Raw genomic sequence first — 16,232 nt, 5'->3', positions numbered from 1 at the left:
CAAGTAACAGGCCACCTGAGGACGGTGAGGGACTGGTCTTTAGATGAAATCAGATTTGTTCTCCTCTTAGGTGTGCCAGTGGTTTCATCATTCAGGATGGACCAGGTTACCCACAGTAACATAAGAGCCCAAACTCTCAGTGGCTCAGGACGAAGGTCTATTTCTCACTCCCACCCGTGAAGCACCGTTTCAGAAGTAAGATGCTCCCCGATCTACTGCTCTCTGTACAAGACAAATTCAGCTTTTCCTTTGAGAATGAGAGACTCCTACTGATCAGGGCAGGTGGTTGCAGGCGGTGCGCCTTGGAGTGTGATTCTCCTGCCATTTTGCATCAGAATCTCCAAGATATTTTAAAATGCAAATGCTTTATCGCTATGTAAATGCTTTTTTAACCCCAGAGTCCCAACCAACACTTGCTGAATCAGAAACTCAAAGCTAGGGCCTTAGGAGTCTACTAAGTCTTATAGCTCCTGAAGGCTGCTTTCAGTTACACATCCCACTATTTTATAAAAGTTGCTGTGCAAAGGATATTTTACTTGCTCAGTGATAACTAGAGTAGCATTAATACTGTTTATAAAAATGGCAGAAATTCGTGTTTGGTTTTTTTTTAATAAGATGGCAAGCACTATAGTATACTCTTTTAGGGATAGTCAACCATTCTAAATTACAGGCTTTTTTCTAGTACAGGTTCCTAAAGCTTATAGTGACTTTAAAAAAAAAATTTTATCGGAGTCTAGTTGATTCACAATGTTGTGTTAGCTTTTGCTGTACAGCAAAGTGAATCAGCTATACGTACACATACATCCACTCTATTTTAGATTATTTCCCCATATAGGTATAGTGACATTTTTAAAAAGAGGTTCTACATTTTATTTAATTAATCGAGGTATGCTAATGCCAAATGGACAACTACAGAGCAGCCAACAGAATATCTCACACCTGGGTAATGGAAATGGACCGATGTCATTCACAGTCTGCAACTGCAGGTGACTGCAGGCATTTCTTCCAACTCGGAATGCCAACTGGACATTGTCCAGTATTCTGAAGCTGACCTTCTGCACAAGGAAAAAAAGTCAGAAAACACTGGTTACACATCCGTAAGCATGGCCAGAATCCGGATCACTGACGACACCAAATACTGGTAAGAACGTGAAGCAGCAGGAATTCTCATTCACTGCTGGTGGGAATGCAACCAGTAAAGCCACTCTGGAAGACTGACTGGCGGTTTCTTACAAAATTGAACACACTCTTACCATACACGCCAGCAGTCATGCTCCTTGGTATTCAGCCACACAAAAATCTGAACACAGACGCAGATGTTTATATAGCAGCTTTATTCATAACTGCTAAAACCTGGGAGCAACCCAAATGTCCTACGATAGGTGAATGGATAAATAAACTGTGGTCCACCCGGACAATGGAATATTATTCAGAGCTAAAACGAAATGAGCTACCAAGCCACGAAAAAACATGGAAGAACCTTAAATGTATATGACTAAGTGAGAGAATCTGTAACCAACCTGAGAGGTTACTTACTGTATGATTCCTGCTGTATGACATTCTGGAAATGGTAAAACTATGGAGACAGTAAAAAGATCAGTGGTTGCCACGGGGTTGGGGAAGGGGAAGGATGGTGGAGCATAGAGGATTTTTAAGGCAGTGAAAATACTCTGTACGATACGTAAAGGTCATTATACATTTGTCCAAACCCACAGAATATACAACACCAAGAGTGAACTCTAAGGTAAACTATGGACTTTGGGTGATTATGATGTGCCAGTGTAGGTCCATTGATTTTAACAAATGTACCATCTGGTGGGTGATGTTAATAATGGGGGAAGCTATGCGTGTGTGGGGCAGGGGTATATAAGGAAATCTCTGCACCTCCCCTCCAATTTTGCTGTGAACCTAAAACTGCCCCAAAAATAATGAGCTTAAAAGACGTTAACCTGACACTACCCCCTGCCCTGCTACCCCACCAAATAATTTTTTTTTAAAAAAAGAGGTCTTCCAGCCATCTTTATTTAGCCATGATTCCCCAAGCTACTTCTAGCCTAAGCAACTTGTTCAAAACACCCCCAAATAAAGTCACACTCCTCTCTGCCAGGCAACTTCCTGTGTCTGATCACATCCAGGCCTGTCTCTGGAGAGACACTGCATCTTAAACGTACAAATTCGTTGGATACCACCTTCTATCAACAAGTTGAGAAGGACACAATAAAATACTGATATGACAGCAGGAAGTGACAGGATCACACAGAAAATGTAGGGACATTATCAACTATATCTGCTGAACCTTTTAGCGCACTATGCTTCTTTTAATATGTTGGTAATTACTTCTGTATATAATAATGATTATTTATCAACATCCCCTTTTGAAAAATTAACTGCTCAAACCTTATACTGTGATGACTGGTGTCATGTGCAGGTCCATTTGCTTACATGAGGGAGAAAAAAACCCCACCACAACTGGATCCCATTTGTTTTTTCAAAAAAAATAATAATAATTCAATGTAAAACATGAACATTTAATTACCTTTAAACAATGTATGTAATAACGTACATGCTATACAATCCCAAACACACTGAACACAAATGCAATCTTATAAGACGTATACACAACTACTTTTTGCCAACATATACCCTGTAGGTCACTTAGGATGTTAGCTGGTTTCTCAGCCCAGGTGTGAGCATATAAACACACATATATATATATGCCTCAAACTGAAGATTAAGATAATAAACCAAAGAGGTGAATGTAAGAAGTCTGCCGTGGAAGATGCTAAAACCACAATCAGTCACTGGAACCAAGTAACAAGGCACGATAGCTTCCCTTTGTGGTCACAAGGCTTAAGTTTCTCGTCCCAGTGCTTAAATATGGAAATAGACATGGCTAAATCACAAACTCTACTTTATAGTGCATTTCCGTCACTGTTTAAAAAGAAGTATTTTTCTTATTACATAATGCATTACAGAAAAGCATTGGAAAAATAAATAGGATAAGCTCATACAATAAAGCCTTTTTTTCCATTTGAAAAAGTTATTTATGTTCAAAATTAATATAACAGATGTAGGTGTAATAAGAAGAAGCATAAGGGATCCTATGCAGATTTCCTAGTACCCTTCAATCATATCTTGTGCCACCCATGTTAAGTTGTCCATTTTAAAGCCAGCTGGGTGATACCGTCAACTGAAAGTCATTTTCTTTCTTTCTTTTCTATTTTTTTTTTTTTTGGTGCTTTAATAATATGTACTAGTACAGAGAATAAAGTTATCAATAACGTGGCAAAATGAAACTCTTCCTAGCATTTAAGTTTTTTTGTTAAACATTAACTTTGTATTAGGCTAGCCTTAATTTTCCTTTTTTTTTCTTTTTTCTTCTATGTTAACAGAGAAGAAAAAAATGTTTCACAGAGAAAAATTCATGCAACCAAGCAAAATCTAAACTATCCGTATTCCCTTTTTTTGACCCCAAAATTCTTGGGTAAATTGAAAGTTTCTTTTAGGAAGAACAATTCACTGAGAGAGAAAACAGTTTAAAAATATACATATATGTACTATTCATTGTCTCTAAGAACAGTTTAGGGCTTTAGCTTCGTAAACTTCCATACTTATCAAACGAATAAAGCCAACCACAGAAGAAGAACCAACAGGATGCAGTAATCCATTCATAAAGGACAGTCAAATGTGCTTACACATAGACAAGAGATCAACAGGGTAAGTCGTAAATAATAAGTCGTCAAATGTAGCACTAAACAAATTATAAACAGAACAAAACCGTCGGTTTCGTTAATTTTGACCACGAAAGTGGGACCAGCCAAACATGGGCTTGGCAGTGTCCTTCGACCACCGTGTTGTTTCCACAGGGGCACTGCAGCGTGCAGCTCCTGCGGGGGCCAGGGCAGCTGCTCACAGACACAACCGGACCGACCAAGGGAAACACACAACCAACCACCTTGCTCTAGGCTCTAAAACTCAAGAGTGGTGTAATGAATAAACTGAGACTTTAAGGCTTCCTTAGAAATATTTTTCATGGCATTTCAACAATAAACACCACTAATAGGCAAAATTTGCAAATATTCATAGTTACACAATTGAAAGTACATGCCATGTCAATTATTAAGTAAGGGACCACTTTGTCACTTTTGTTTTCTGGCAGTCAAATCATACTTATGGAAGGCTATTCCTATTTGACTGTAATTAACATGTAAATCATAGACATGTCAGTTCACTAGTGTACAGTACAAACTGCATCTGCAGTAAGCTTCTTAAAGAGCTGAAGGTCATTCATTTCTTGCTAGAAATGCAGCTAAACTGCCTTCTCTCACAAGAGCAGTTAGCATCCTGACTTCAACTATCAACCTACTGGTAAACTCTAAGGTCATCACTAGGCAAATTCCTTGGGTCACGCACACAGACCATCCTCACAATAATCCACTTCTCGCACCGCAGGCAGCCAGAAAACTCTCTCTGAGCCTAACACGTCATTCTGGCCACGCCATACTCCGAGCTGACCACAGCAGGCTCCGCTTTGGAAAACTCGTCCGCGTACTCGCTGTAGCGGTTATCTGCGGGGTTGCTGCCCTCTATAGTTCGGAGAGCATCATTCACAGGCAGCAGAGTCTGCTCCTTGAGACACAAGGAGGTTTTGAGGGCAGGTGATTCAGGACGAACTGAATTTAACAATTCCTTGGTGAGAACTCCATCTGTCTGCTTATTTTTATGTTGCTTAAGTTGCTAGAAACAAATCCAAATTTGAAAAAAAATTACAAACTGTACACGCTACAGGTTCAATATATGTTAGATGAAAGTACACAAAAATCGAGCTTCTGCAAATGTTCTCTTTATGTACGATGCAAAATTAAATCTCAAAAAATTAAAATCTAGTGTAGCTGAGACATGGTTGAGAATCCCAACTGTGTACAACTTTTGCGATGGAAAACATATTTGACAGAAGATCACTAGGCCTTCATATCTGAAAAGCACATACATTTCCTAGAAACTATAAAAAGTAAACACTTTATAATGAGAGAAATATATATGTGAGACAGTCACCCTGAAATCACAGCTATATAACGTAACCAACACACACTCATTTAGTTGAAGGTGTGACGGCCTGAAGAGCTTTCTTATGTGGTTTTCCTACAATGGTTTGGTAGGTGAGCACGACAGGCGATAGAATACAACAGAATTTTTTTGATTTTAAGAGATTTTAAAAGGATTCTTTGGCAGAGTTCCACACTCTCTAGATCCTTGGACTGATCTCCAGACAACCTTCTTGTACCGTCTATATCTTGGGCTTGCCTCTCCTACAGGTCACTCAGGCAGTCATGACCTCCTTATCTGAGAGGTGACCAGCAACACTCCTGTCTGAGAGGCAGACAGGATAGTCTCACTGAGTTGTAACAATTGGCCAGGATTTCTTAAAACATGGACTTACTGATCCTTTTTGTTACATATAATGGTAAAGAAACGTCTTAGGGTGGAGAAGGATTTCTTAAACAAGATATACAAAAAGGCATAAAACATAAAGACTGAGCAATTTGACTATATTAATATTCACAGTAACTATATGAAACATACCATAAAGAAAATGGAAAAGATGAGAAAAGACTGGACAAAGCCATTGGTGATACATTTAACTAAATAAGAATTAGTGTGTGGTATATAAAGAATTCTTATAAATCAGTAAGAAAAAGGCAAATACGCCAACAGAAAAATGGTTTGAATAGGGCATTCGCAGAAAGGGAAAAATTCAACTTCACTCGTCATGGAAATCCGAAACTGCAAATAACTGAAATGTCTAGCAGAGCTGAATTGATGGACTGTGATACAGTCACACAAGAGAATACGATACAGTAGCTACTGATAAAACAGATGAATTAAAGCTACGTGTATCAACGTGGATAAATTTCAAAACAGTGTAGAGCAAAGTGAAGCGTGACAGCGTGACAGCCTTCGTGTAGCTTTAAAACGTGGTTTCTTAAGCGGAGTGAAGGGCACCTGGGCATCCATGTTATTTGTTGCCCTCTACATCTTATACATAACTACTTTCTTTTTTCAATATATAATAAAAATAATATTTCCAACCATATGCAACAATACTATAAATTGTTTGTGGATATAAACATATATAGAGGAAGTATAAAAATAGGCACAGGAACGACTAACACCAGATTCAGCGCAGCAAGTGTAGTGGGGAAGACTCAGTAGGGCTCACAGGGTCTGCAAATAGATCGATAATGTGTCTTCCCTTCAAACAGAAACATGAAAGGTCTGAATCCAACACCGTACATCTTAAAACCTCACAAGGCCAGGTGGTGAATAGCCTGATACTTATTATATCTCTATTTCTCTATATGTCATACTTCAAATAGTTCAATATATTTTAAAATTCAGAGAAAGTGATTTAAACTAACCTGTTCAAAGCAGAGGAGACCTGATTTTGAAGCAACCATGAGTACTTACAAGATTTCTATTGATACGTATACTACCTTTACACTGAGAGCACCAAGTAAGGAAATTAACTAACTTAATATTCCAAATATATTACATCAGATACTTCAGAATACTTACAGATTCTAAGTCTTTAACATCTTTCTGTAACTGCTTATTTTGCTCATTCATATTCATAATTATATTAAACACAGACTGCCTAGGATGCAATGTTCGATCAAATTGGTGGTACATGTTTCTCCAAAACCTTTATGACAAAAAAAGAAAAAAAAATACTTCAATAAATTGTGTTGGAGAAAAATTGAGTATAAATACTTCAATAATGCCGGCTTACTTGAAATTGAAAGATACTGTATTTGGCTCCAAAACCGCCAGTTTCTGAGACGTGGAACTGTAGAGAGGATTGAAGTACTTCTCCTGGTCGTCCAACAGAAACGGCCACAGGGAGTAAGTCTTCTCCTTTAACCTAATGGGATGAGAAAAACACGAAGATCTTCCCAGACGCTAACGCTCACTTTTATGAAGCAGGCAGTCATTTCCCATGCAGATTTAAGTTTTAGTTTTTACTCCTATTCACAGTCTAGCCTCACCTCTGAATTCTTCACACTTCCACTGTACATGCTTTTCTGTATGTATGCTACACTTCAAAACAAACTTTAACTATTAACCCGAGAGCGTGAGGGGTACTCAGAGCATACTCAGCTTCAGAAAAACAGACAATAAAATCTTTACAGTAAGACCCAGTTCTGTATCATACTGTCAAGATAGTTTAAGTTCAACTATGATTTATGTTAGACCTCAGCTAAATAGGAAAGAAGAAAGCCCATTTCAATCAACTGTCTTACTTGAGTTCTTCTCTTTCCTTCTGACAATTTCCAATAAAGTTTCCAAATTGGCATGAATGAATATGTTCATGGATCTGAAGAAGAAACGCTTCATTGAATTCGAAGGCTTGTGGAAACTGTTCAGTCAAATGCCACACACATTCCAAGAACTGAGTAAACACCGGTGAAACTTCCTTTGGGTCACCATCCAAATGGCCACACCTAACCCCCGAGAAAGTAGAAGCTTTTGAAAATGCCACTGAAAGAGGTCAACTGTTCGGGTATTGTTAAATTTAAATACATATCCCCCCCGCCAAAAAAAATCATAAAACGTTGTTACGTTGGCATTAAAAAAAAAAAAAACTGTCATGTTTTTATTGAAACAATTTACACCTATGAGTTTTTCAACCACAATTTTAACAGGTCTGTTACATTCTAACTACTACAATGCAGACAAAACGGAAGGTAATAAACTGCTATGAAAATTAACAAAAGTATCAGACTTGAAAAAAATGACAGAAAAAGAATTAAATCGGGCTTCATACAAAAAAACACCACTCTCACCTCCCATCAGACATGGGAGTTCATGAAGAACAGGAACATTCAGGTACTCTAAATTAGTTCTACTAACTTTACCAAGTGCCTAAATGTATAGCTGTGACTCACCTCTCCGAATATTTATGTCCAAAGGAGATCCAATCTTTTTCTATTAAAACCTTAACGAGAAAAAATAAAATCCATTTTGTAACCACAATTCTTTTTTTGTTTAAAATGGATTAAATCCTATTATCTTAAAAACAGCATTTACACTTTTCACTTATGGTGGCAAACAAAATGAAGTTTTTTAAATTACGGCAAAAGACAGCAAGAACCTGGGTGAGAGGCTGGCTTAACAAGGGGTGAGAATGATACATGAAAAGAAATACAGTAGGTCTTGTGACTCAAATTTACTTCAGTTGCATTTATTACATTTTAAGTGAAAAGTGCATGTTATAAAACACTATTGCATTTACATTTTTTGTATGTATGATGATATATGCACAGAAAAAAGGTTAGGAAAATGAAAATCAGAAGGTTACCAGTGGTCACTGGGTGGCAAACTGGGGTGGATGTTTAAACCTTTTGGCTTACTTGTACGTTACTTCTGTAATACTTTAAAAAAAAAAAAGGATGGTAAAGAAACCAATGAAAAGTTTATATTCAAATTCAAATGTTGATATTCGACCTCCTGAGTGCACTCTTTTCTGTTACAACTCTACTGAAATAATAGGTTTCTAATTATTTTCGGTCTAATCTAAACAACATTATCTTCTTAGTATTTACTATACTTTCCAATTTCGTTATATAATCACCAAGTACATCCTTTTCAATGTCAGAATTGCCACTTTTAGCTCCTCTGACTTTGTCTTAAATCTCTCCAGAAGGCCACGGCACGTGTGGGTAAAGATGCAGATTCTGAAGTCACAGTGCACGGGCTCAAATCCCAGCTTCCCCACTTCCACACCCGGCAACCTCGGGCACGTGGTCTGGGCTGTAGCCTCGGCTTCTACCCTGGGACCTTTGCCATTCTGCCACACACCCACGTCGGAAACTTAACTCAAAACCGTTCTCACTCAACTCACTCCGTCGCTTCTCTCAGCACAGTCCATCCTGGCAACTGAGCGCAGAGCCTGGAAGCAATTCGAGAAGGGGCGTCTTCTCCCCTACCCACACCCAGTCCGCGAAAAACGCTTACTCCGCTGTCTCGCCCTCCCTGGAGGGGCCCGTCGCCCACTCCTCCATCCGCGGGGCACTGCCTTAGTTCTGGCCCTCTTTTCTCTCCTAAGTCATCCTATCGGCTTCTATGCGGGTCTCCTAGCCTCCATTCCCACCGCTCTGCATTCCAGACACCATCTTTTTAAAAAGATGAGCTCTGAGCATGTTCCCGTTTCCCGCGTTTAAAGCCTGTTGCTGGGCTTCCCTGGTGGCGCAGTGGTTGAGAGTCCGCCTGCCAATGCAGGGGACACGGGTTCGTGCCCCGGTCCGGAAAGATCCCACATGCCGCGGAGCGGCTGGGCCCGTGAGCCATGGCCGCTGAGCCTGCGCGTCCGGAGCCTGTGCTCCCCAACGGGAGAGGCCACAGCAGTGAGAGGCCCGCGTACCGCAAAAAAAAAAAAAAAAAAAAAAAAAGCCTGTTGCTGGCTCTCACCCCCCAGCAGGGGGACGTCCAGTTGCCTGCCAGACTTCTCCTCCTCGGAGAAGCCCACCCCGTTCTTCTGTGCCAGCCTCACCCCTCACACAGCCTGCACCCTACCCATCACCCGCCGGCTGCAGTCACCTGCAGGAGCCACGCTTTAGTCCTCACCGTTCCTCTAGCCTGCGAGGCTCCCACACGGTCGCCAGTCACTTACTGCACGCTTTCATCTGGACGCCCGGCAGACAGTGAAAGCGAAACGTGGCCAAGGAAACACCCCTATCTCACACGCCCAAGGCCAGCGGAACCTCACTTTATTGGAAGCCCTTGCATTTGACCTGCCCCAGATGCAACATGCCGGCACCACGAAAACAACGGTTCTGAAAGGGGTCTGGCTGCGTTAAACCTTCCCCTGCTTTAAGACAGCACTGTGCTTCATAATTCTAAACTAATAAAAACTGCCTACCAGCTCTTCATTTATTTTACCTGCCCTGAGTTAAAACAAACTGTGAAAACAGGAGTTAATCTGACCATGCTCGTGCATTAAAAAGCACACAAAACCCAGGAGCCGGGGCTTCGGCGCCACAAAGCAGGGAATCTGCTCAACTAGAAATCGCACCTTCAGGTTTAAAACATGCTCCCTAAAGTGTAGTTACAACTAACAAATGAAGGTGCACTAAACAGAAAGTTTCCTCTAGAATATAGTTTATAAGTACTCTTATCTATGTCTTGTCTTACTACAATATTTACATTTGTTAGATAAAAATGAGGGAGAAATACTGAATATTTCTATTGCAACATTTTACGGGGAAAAAAAAAACCTTTTAATCTAAAACTTTTTGTCAAAGAGATGGCACAAGTGGAAATTAATCTAACTCAGAGTTTCTCAATCTCAGCAGTACTGACATTTTGGGCCAGGTAATCCTCTGTTGTAGGGACCGTCCTGTGAATTATAGGTTATTAGCAGCTGGCCTCCACCAGCTGGATCCCAGGTACACCCTTTCCTTTAGTTGTAACAATCAAGATGACACCTGGAGGGGGACAAAATCACTCCTATTTGAGACCAGTGGTCTGGCCAAACAAGTCCTTACCATGAATCCTCTGATTGTCCTGTAGTAGGGATCCAATAAGAGAGAGCCCAGGGAACAGACCTGGGAAGTCCTGTCCCAGCCATCAGAGCAATGTACCAACACGCTTGCATTTTCAACCATTATTGCCTGAAAAGAAAGACCACACACTTCGATTCTAGCAAAACCCATTTTAGGTAAATCAGTAAGTGCTATTTACTCAAAAACCAAAGTAGCAGGTATTGCGTCATAAAGAAGAGCTGGGATCGCAATGATTATGTTGTCACAGCATAACCTCCGAGGAACCGGACAAAACACGAAGCGAACAAACAAGAAGCACAGACAAAAATGCCGTTTCAATGTGTTGGGGAATTTCTCTTGAAGTTCCTACATTAAGTGCTACATGATATTTTCAAGGTTCAAATTAAAGTGAACCTCATTAAAGAGGTAAAACATAACAAAGGTTATCTGGCAGGAAAGGATACCAGCACCCAACAGAATAAATCCATTCCTTCCCAACCAGTGAAAGCCCAGATCAAACAGGAGTGAAGAAGGGTTACTTTGGCTAAGAAGATTGCAGCGTCCATAACGGCTTTGATGTGGCGCAGCCATCCTGCGTTCTCCAGACCCGAGTAGAAATCACTGACGGAAAGCCCTTTGGTACCATTGACTGCAAGGGGAAAGACATTTCAGTTAGAAAGGAGCTTGAGTGCCCACTTCTATTCAAGAGACCCCTGGGGAGCGAGGTGGGGAAGAAGAGAGGACAAAATAAACAGGCAAGACTCTTTATACATGAACACATGCTATTAAAAGCTCAATAATGGAGTTGTAGGTACATTTTTCTGTCATTCCTCATGCTTAAAAAAAAAAATTGCTCCAATACCCTTTTTAAAAAAATTTTCAACACAAATGTGTAACTAAAAATAGTCTGAGGGGCTTCCCTGGTGGTCCAGTGGTTGAGAGTCCGCCTGCCAATGCAGGAGACATGGGTTCGTGCCCGGGTCCGGGAAGATCCCACATGCCACGGAGCGGCTGGGCCCGCGAGCCATGGCTGCTGAGCCTGCGCGTCCAGAGCCTGTGCTCCGCAACGGGAGAGGCCACAGCAGTGAGGGGCCCGCATACCGCAAAAAAAAAAAAAGAAAAAAAGTCTGAGATTCCAGTTTTTTAAGTTCCACACCAAGACTGGAAAGATAGCTGAATATTTAAATGGAACACTGTCATAAATTAATCTTCACTGTACTGACTAATCAAGAATATCTAACAATAGCAATTTTTTGTAAAACCAGTAGAATTATACTGTCTAATAAATATAGTAGCCGCTACTGAAATACAGCTATTACACACTTGAAATGTGGGTAGCCCACAGTAAGAGGTAAGTATAAGAGACACACTAGCCAATTTCTAGGACTTAAAGGAAAAGAAGCAAAATATATCATTACTAATTTTTTACACTGATTACATGTTAGCATGTTTTTAATATATTAGGTTAAGTATATTATTAAAATTAATTTCAACTGGTTTTTACTCTTCTGAACGTGACTACTAGAAAATTTTTAATTATATAATTTTAAATTTCATAATGTGACTAGCATTACATTTCTATGGGACAAAGCTGCCTAGAAGGTAAGCAATAATCGTACCTTCCAATAATTTCTGAAGGCTGGACCGCATGACATGAATATTTTCAATTCCAACAAACTGAAATCTAATATTAGAATAGTTGTCTTCATTTTCATAACCTTTTCCAGCTGCTCTGTTGGCCATTGCATTCAGCTAAAATTTTAAATTTTAGAAATTTAGAGACAAATTGCTTTTATCTTTTAGTTTACCAAAACATCATGAAAACACTAAATAAACCACAATTTAGCTAGCAGAGTTTAAAGGAACTCATCAAAACTGAATATACTACCATTTTTTAATAAGTGAAAAGTGTCATATATGTTATTCATAGTACAGAAGGATCCTATAAAGTAACAAAATGACTGCTATATAAGAATCAGATAAGAAGTTTCCCACATATAATTCATGAAACTAATTCACATATGTATTTAGTCAGTTTTCCATATGTTTGTAATATTTTAAAATTTAAAAAAAAGAAAGAAATGTCTCCTGTCCAAACCCTATATGATTCAGTGTTGAGCAGAGCTGGGGAGTTTTTACAGAATGAACTTAGAAGATTGACTTCGGAACAAGCCTGGAGCACTTAATCATTCAGAAAGCCACAGGGACCCTGAAAAATCACATCTGAAACATGCACTAGATTGTTCCAGGTCCTCCATATTCAGGGTTACTGGAAGACCACACCCTATACGACACAGCATATGATGAGCTAGCCTGATACATCTCCAAGAACTGGGGCAAAAACAGCCCAGTTGCTAGGGAGAGAAGACTGCCTATAGGCCCACGGTCTTTGGTTATTAGATCAAATGCTATCAGAGGTTAAGATTTGGCATGGTTAATTCTTTCAGACTAGGATTTCATATGGTACGTCATGATAATTTGCTAAATAGTCTTATGAACTTGGATGAAACAGAACCTAAGTTGGAAGAAAATGTTGCTTTTCATGCAGTGGATTGGGGCCCAGGTTGGTAAGAAGTATAGTTAAATTGTGTCTACTGACCCACTGGTCATTCAGCACCTGTGATGGCTAAGGCAAGAGTTAGGTGTTTAAATGCTTCCACATTATTACCACTTGAGTTTAACTAGTAAAACGAACCAATCAAAGAAAGATCTATTCTCTGTGTAGGAGTCAATTATATAAGTAAGAGATATGAGGGCCTGAGAAACAAATCACCCTCAGACCTCATGTTCAGAAAGTCTTACGTTACAATCATCTTTTTATATCTAGTATTACCTAAAAATAGTTCTAAGCAATTAACCCACCCAGATTATACAAGGAGGTAAACTAAAATTTTTCTTACAAGAGGTATCACCAACACCCTTGAATTCTAAGAAAGGCTTTTTTTAAAACAAAAGAATATCAAATTATCAATTTCTAATTTTTAATACTTGTTAATTTATGCAAATTAATCTTATCTTCTGTTTTCTCCATTATCTTTTGTGAAATTGCATAATGATGAGAATTACTTCTAAAACAACTACCATTCCTTTCAACAAAGCTGCCTAAAATTGTGTTCTATATCGCTCACTCGCTTTTTCCCATCGCTTTCTCTTATTTTCTCATCATTCCAGATTTTTGAAGAAATTCTCACTATAATTCTGCCAATGTCCTTTTGTGTAGCCCACCAGCTCTGCATGCGATGCTATAATAAAAATTAAAAGTAACGTTAGCTATTACCATTGAGGATTTTAATTACTTTAGTTTCAGTATCTTACATGAATTGGCTGTTTAACTGTGTTTACAAAAAGAAAAAGGGATTCTAACATTTGTTCCAATGATAAAAATTTATCCTGACATTATAGATACCTAACAGAACAACTATTTACTGTTCACTATTTATAATTCCCTAGTTCAATATTTCCTAAGTTAGCTCACTATCTATTTTCCTTATTTTCCTGAATATTCCAAATTACAGTCCATTATTTTAACAGCGTTTTGCCAATTACAAATTCCACCAAAAAAAGTAATAAGAATTTCTAATTTTCACAACACATACTTTTCAGTATTTCGTCACAATAACATAAGGCTTACATATCATCTAGAGGTCCCAATATAAAATTCAGGTTTCCTAAATTTGTATATATATCAGAAGACATAAGAAATCACCACCTGGGTTATTGGGAAATTGGTATCCTAAGTTGGTATCCTTTAAAAGACTGATTTCCTTAGTATCATTAGCCTCGGTTAATTTACAACTAGGATTCAGATATGTTAAATATGGACGAAGTGATCAGTTCCCACTAACTGAATTAGCAGAGACAAGTGAACTGCCAGACCATACTAGACTTAAGACACATACTCTGGGCCTGGTGTCCATGACATACATGTAGCGGTTGGCTGGGTTGGCTTTGCTGATGGCCTGAAGCAAGTGTTCATCCTCCAGGCACCGGGCACTGAATCCTGACAGTGGCTGACTACATCGACAAATGGCAGCCTAGTTTTAAAAAGAGAGGAAATAGATTATCCAAAGATGTCTAAAACACACCTCAAAGACATGCTTAAAGGAAAAAAACCCACAGTTAAAATCAAATGTGCAATCTATTTAAAAGTCAGGGAACTAAGATCCCGCATGCCTCACAGCACAGCCAAAAACACAAAACAAAACAAAACAGAAAGCAAAACAAAATCAAAGAACAACAAAAAATCCTATAGCAAAAATAAAGGAGCCGGGAGATGGACTGGAGATAAGGTTGAGGGAATCTTCTAGAATGAGATAAAGAGGAGAGAATTTAGAGGGTATTAACTTCCTAGCATAGAAAGTTTATGCTAGGAAGCCCACTTGTCCACATCCACACACAAAAGTACAAAGAAAATTAACAAAAGAGAGGAAGCTACCAAAGAAATAGAGGGGCAATTTCCCAACTGAGTCCTGAGTTTCCACGGAGAATTTAAAACAACATGCCAAGGCCTGAAATCATTGTGAAATTTCAGGACACTGGGGGAAAAGAAAATTCTAAAACCTTCTCAAGGAAAAAAATCAGGCCACAAAAGACTGGGAGTCAGAACTGGCATCCATCCCTCAAGTTACCAGCTGTGAGGACAGGAAAATGATTCGCCCTCTCTGAACCACAGCTTCCCCATTTGAAAGGTACAGGGAATAATACCCAGAGACTACCTTATAAAGTTATATGAGGATCCCATGCGTATAAGACATTAAGTATGCAGTACCTCCTGGCCTTCTGTGGAGACCACAAAGGCAAATTGTACTGGGACGGGCAAGCCCGATTACAGAATCTCAGTGAAAAGACTCCTCCACCCATTCATACAGCAAAAATCCTTCTGATATGAAGAGCTGACTATTAAAATGGGAGCCTGAAACACCCTTGGCTCTCTCCCTTTTCTCAATAGTTGGCTTTTCAGAACTATCTGGTTTCCCCCAAAACAAGCAGGATCAAAAGAGAAGCACAGGAAAGGAAGGAGAATCTATCTGTTCACAAATCCTGTTATTTTCAAGTCACTACTAGAGGAAGGAAGGAAAGGATGAGAGGGAGGGGAGGAAGATGACAAGTATGAAAGTTTCTGTGTTTCAGATAATTTTGTTTTAAAATTTCAAAAATGTAATCAAGCGAAAAGCCAGCATTTCTCTATCGGCAACACTGTAACAATGACCTCTAAATGTAAAAATGAGTGTTCTTTTGGACACAATCTGAAGAGGGGTTACACTCCATTTGTAAAATCAAAAGACAGCTTCCTACCTCCTTATTTTGATGATAGTAGGAAAGAACTGGGAACCTTCCCTTGCTCCGGAACTTGGAACTACCAACAATGATTGGTTTGCTTGCTATTCGGGGAACATAAAGTTCTCTGGGATAAGTTTCACAAATCTGTAAAAAATCAAATAAAATATAACCATTCTACTCATAGTTCAAAAACCAAGAGGTTAAAAATCACCTTTAAAAACCACTAAAGGGCTTCCCTGGTGGCGCAGTGGTTGGGAGTCCGCCTGCCGATGCAGGGGACACGGGTTCGTGCCCCGGTCCGGGAAGATCCCACATGCCGCGGAGCAGCTGGGCCCGTGAGCCATGGCCACTGAGCCTGCGCGTCCGGAGCCTGTGCTCCGCAACGGGAGAGGCCACAACAGTGAGAGGCCC

The 16,232-nt window shown here is 39.6% G+C and overlaps 1 protein-coding gene across 1 annotated transcript in view; it reads right to left on the bottom strand.

Annotated features, from left to right (window-relative positions):
* Window positions 1-2,507: 2,507 nt before the first annotated feature.
* MTMR6 (myotubularin related protein 6) overlaps window positions 2,508-16,232 on the bottom strand; it is a 28,625-nt gene continuing 14,900 nt past the window's right edge. The window contains exons 5-14 of the mRNA XM_027116679.1: window positions 15,837-15,965; window positions 14,441-14,575; window positions 12,161-12,293; window positions 11,081-11,190; window positions 10,545-10,670; window positions 7,947-7,996; window positions 7,302-7,502; window positions 6,791-6,922; window positions 6,577-6,703; window positions 2,508-4,737 (exon numbers count right to left, since the gene is read on the bottom strand). Of these exons, the coding sequence (XP_026972480.1) occupies window positions 4,477-4,737; window positions 6,577-6,703; window positions 6,791-6,922; window positions 7,302-7,502; window positions 7,947-7,996; window positions 10,545-10,670; window positions 11,081-11,190; window positions 12,161-12,293; window positions 14,441-14,575; window positions 15,837-15,965 (1,404 nt within the window). The 3' untranslated portion in view covers window positions 2,508-4,476. The remainder of the gene's footprint in view (window positions 4,738-6,576; window positions 6,704-6,790; window positions 6,923-7,301; window positions 7,503-7,946; window positions 7,997-10,544; window positions 10,671-11,080; window positions 11,191-12,160; window positions 12,294-14,440; window positions 14,576-15,836; window positions 15,966-16,232) is intronic.

Source organism: Aethalodelphis obliquidens, unplaced genomic scaffold, assembly GCF_003676395.1.
Source record: "Aethalodelphis obliquidens isolate GAN/ISIS:26980383/991018 unplaced genomic scaffold, ASM367639v1 scaffold16, whole genome shotgun sequence".
In the NCBI taxonomy this organism is placed as follows: Eukaryota; Metazoa; Chordata; class Mammalia; order Artiodactyla; family Delphinidae; genus Aethalodelphis; species Aethalodelphis obliquidens.
This window is presented reverse-complemented; position numbering and strand designations above follow the sequence as displayed.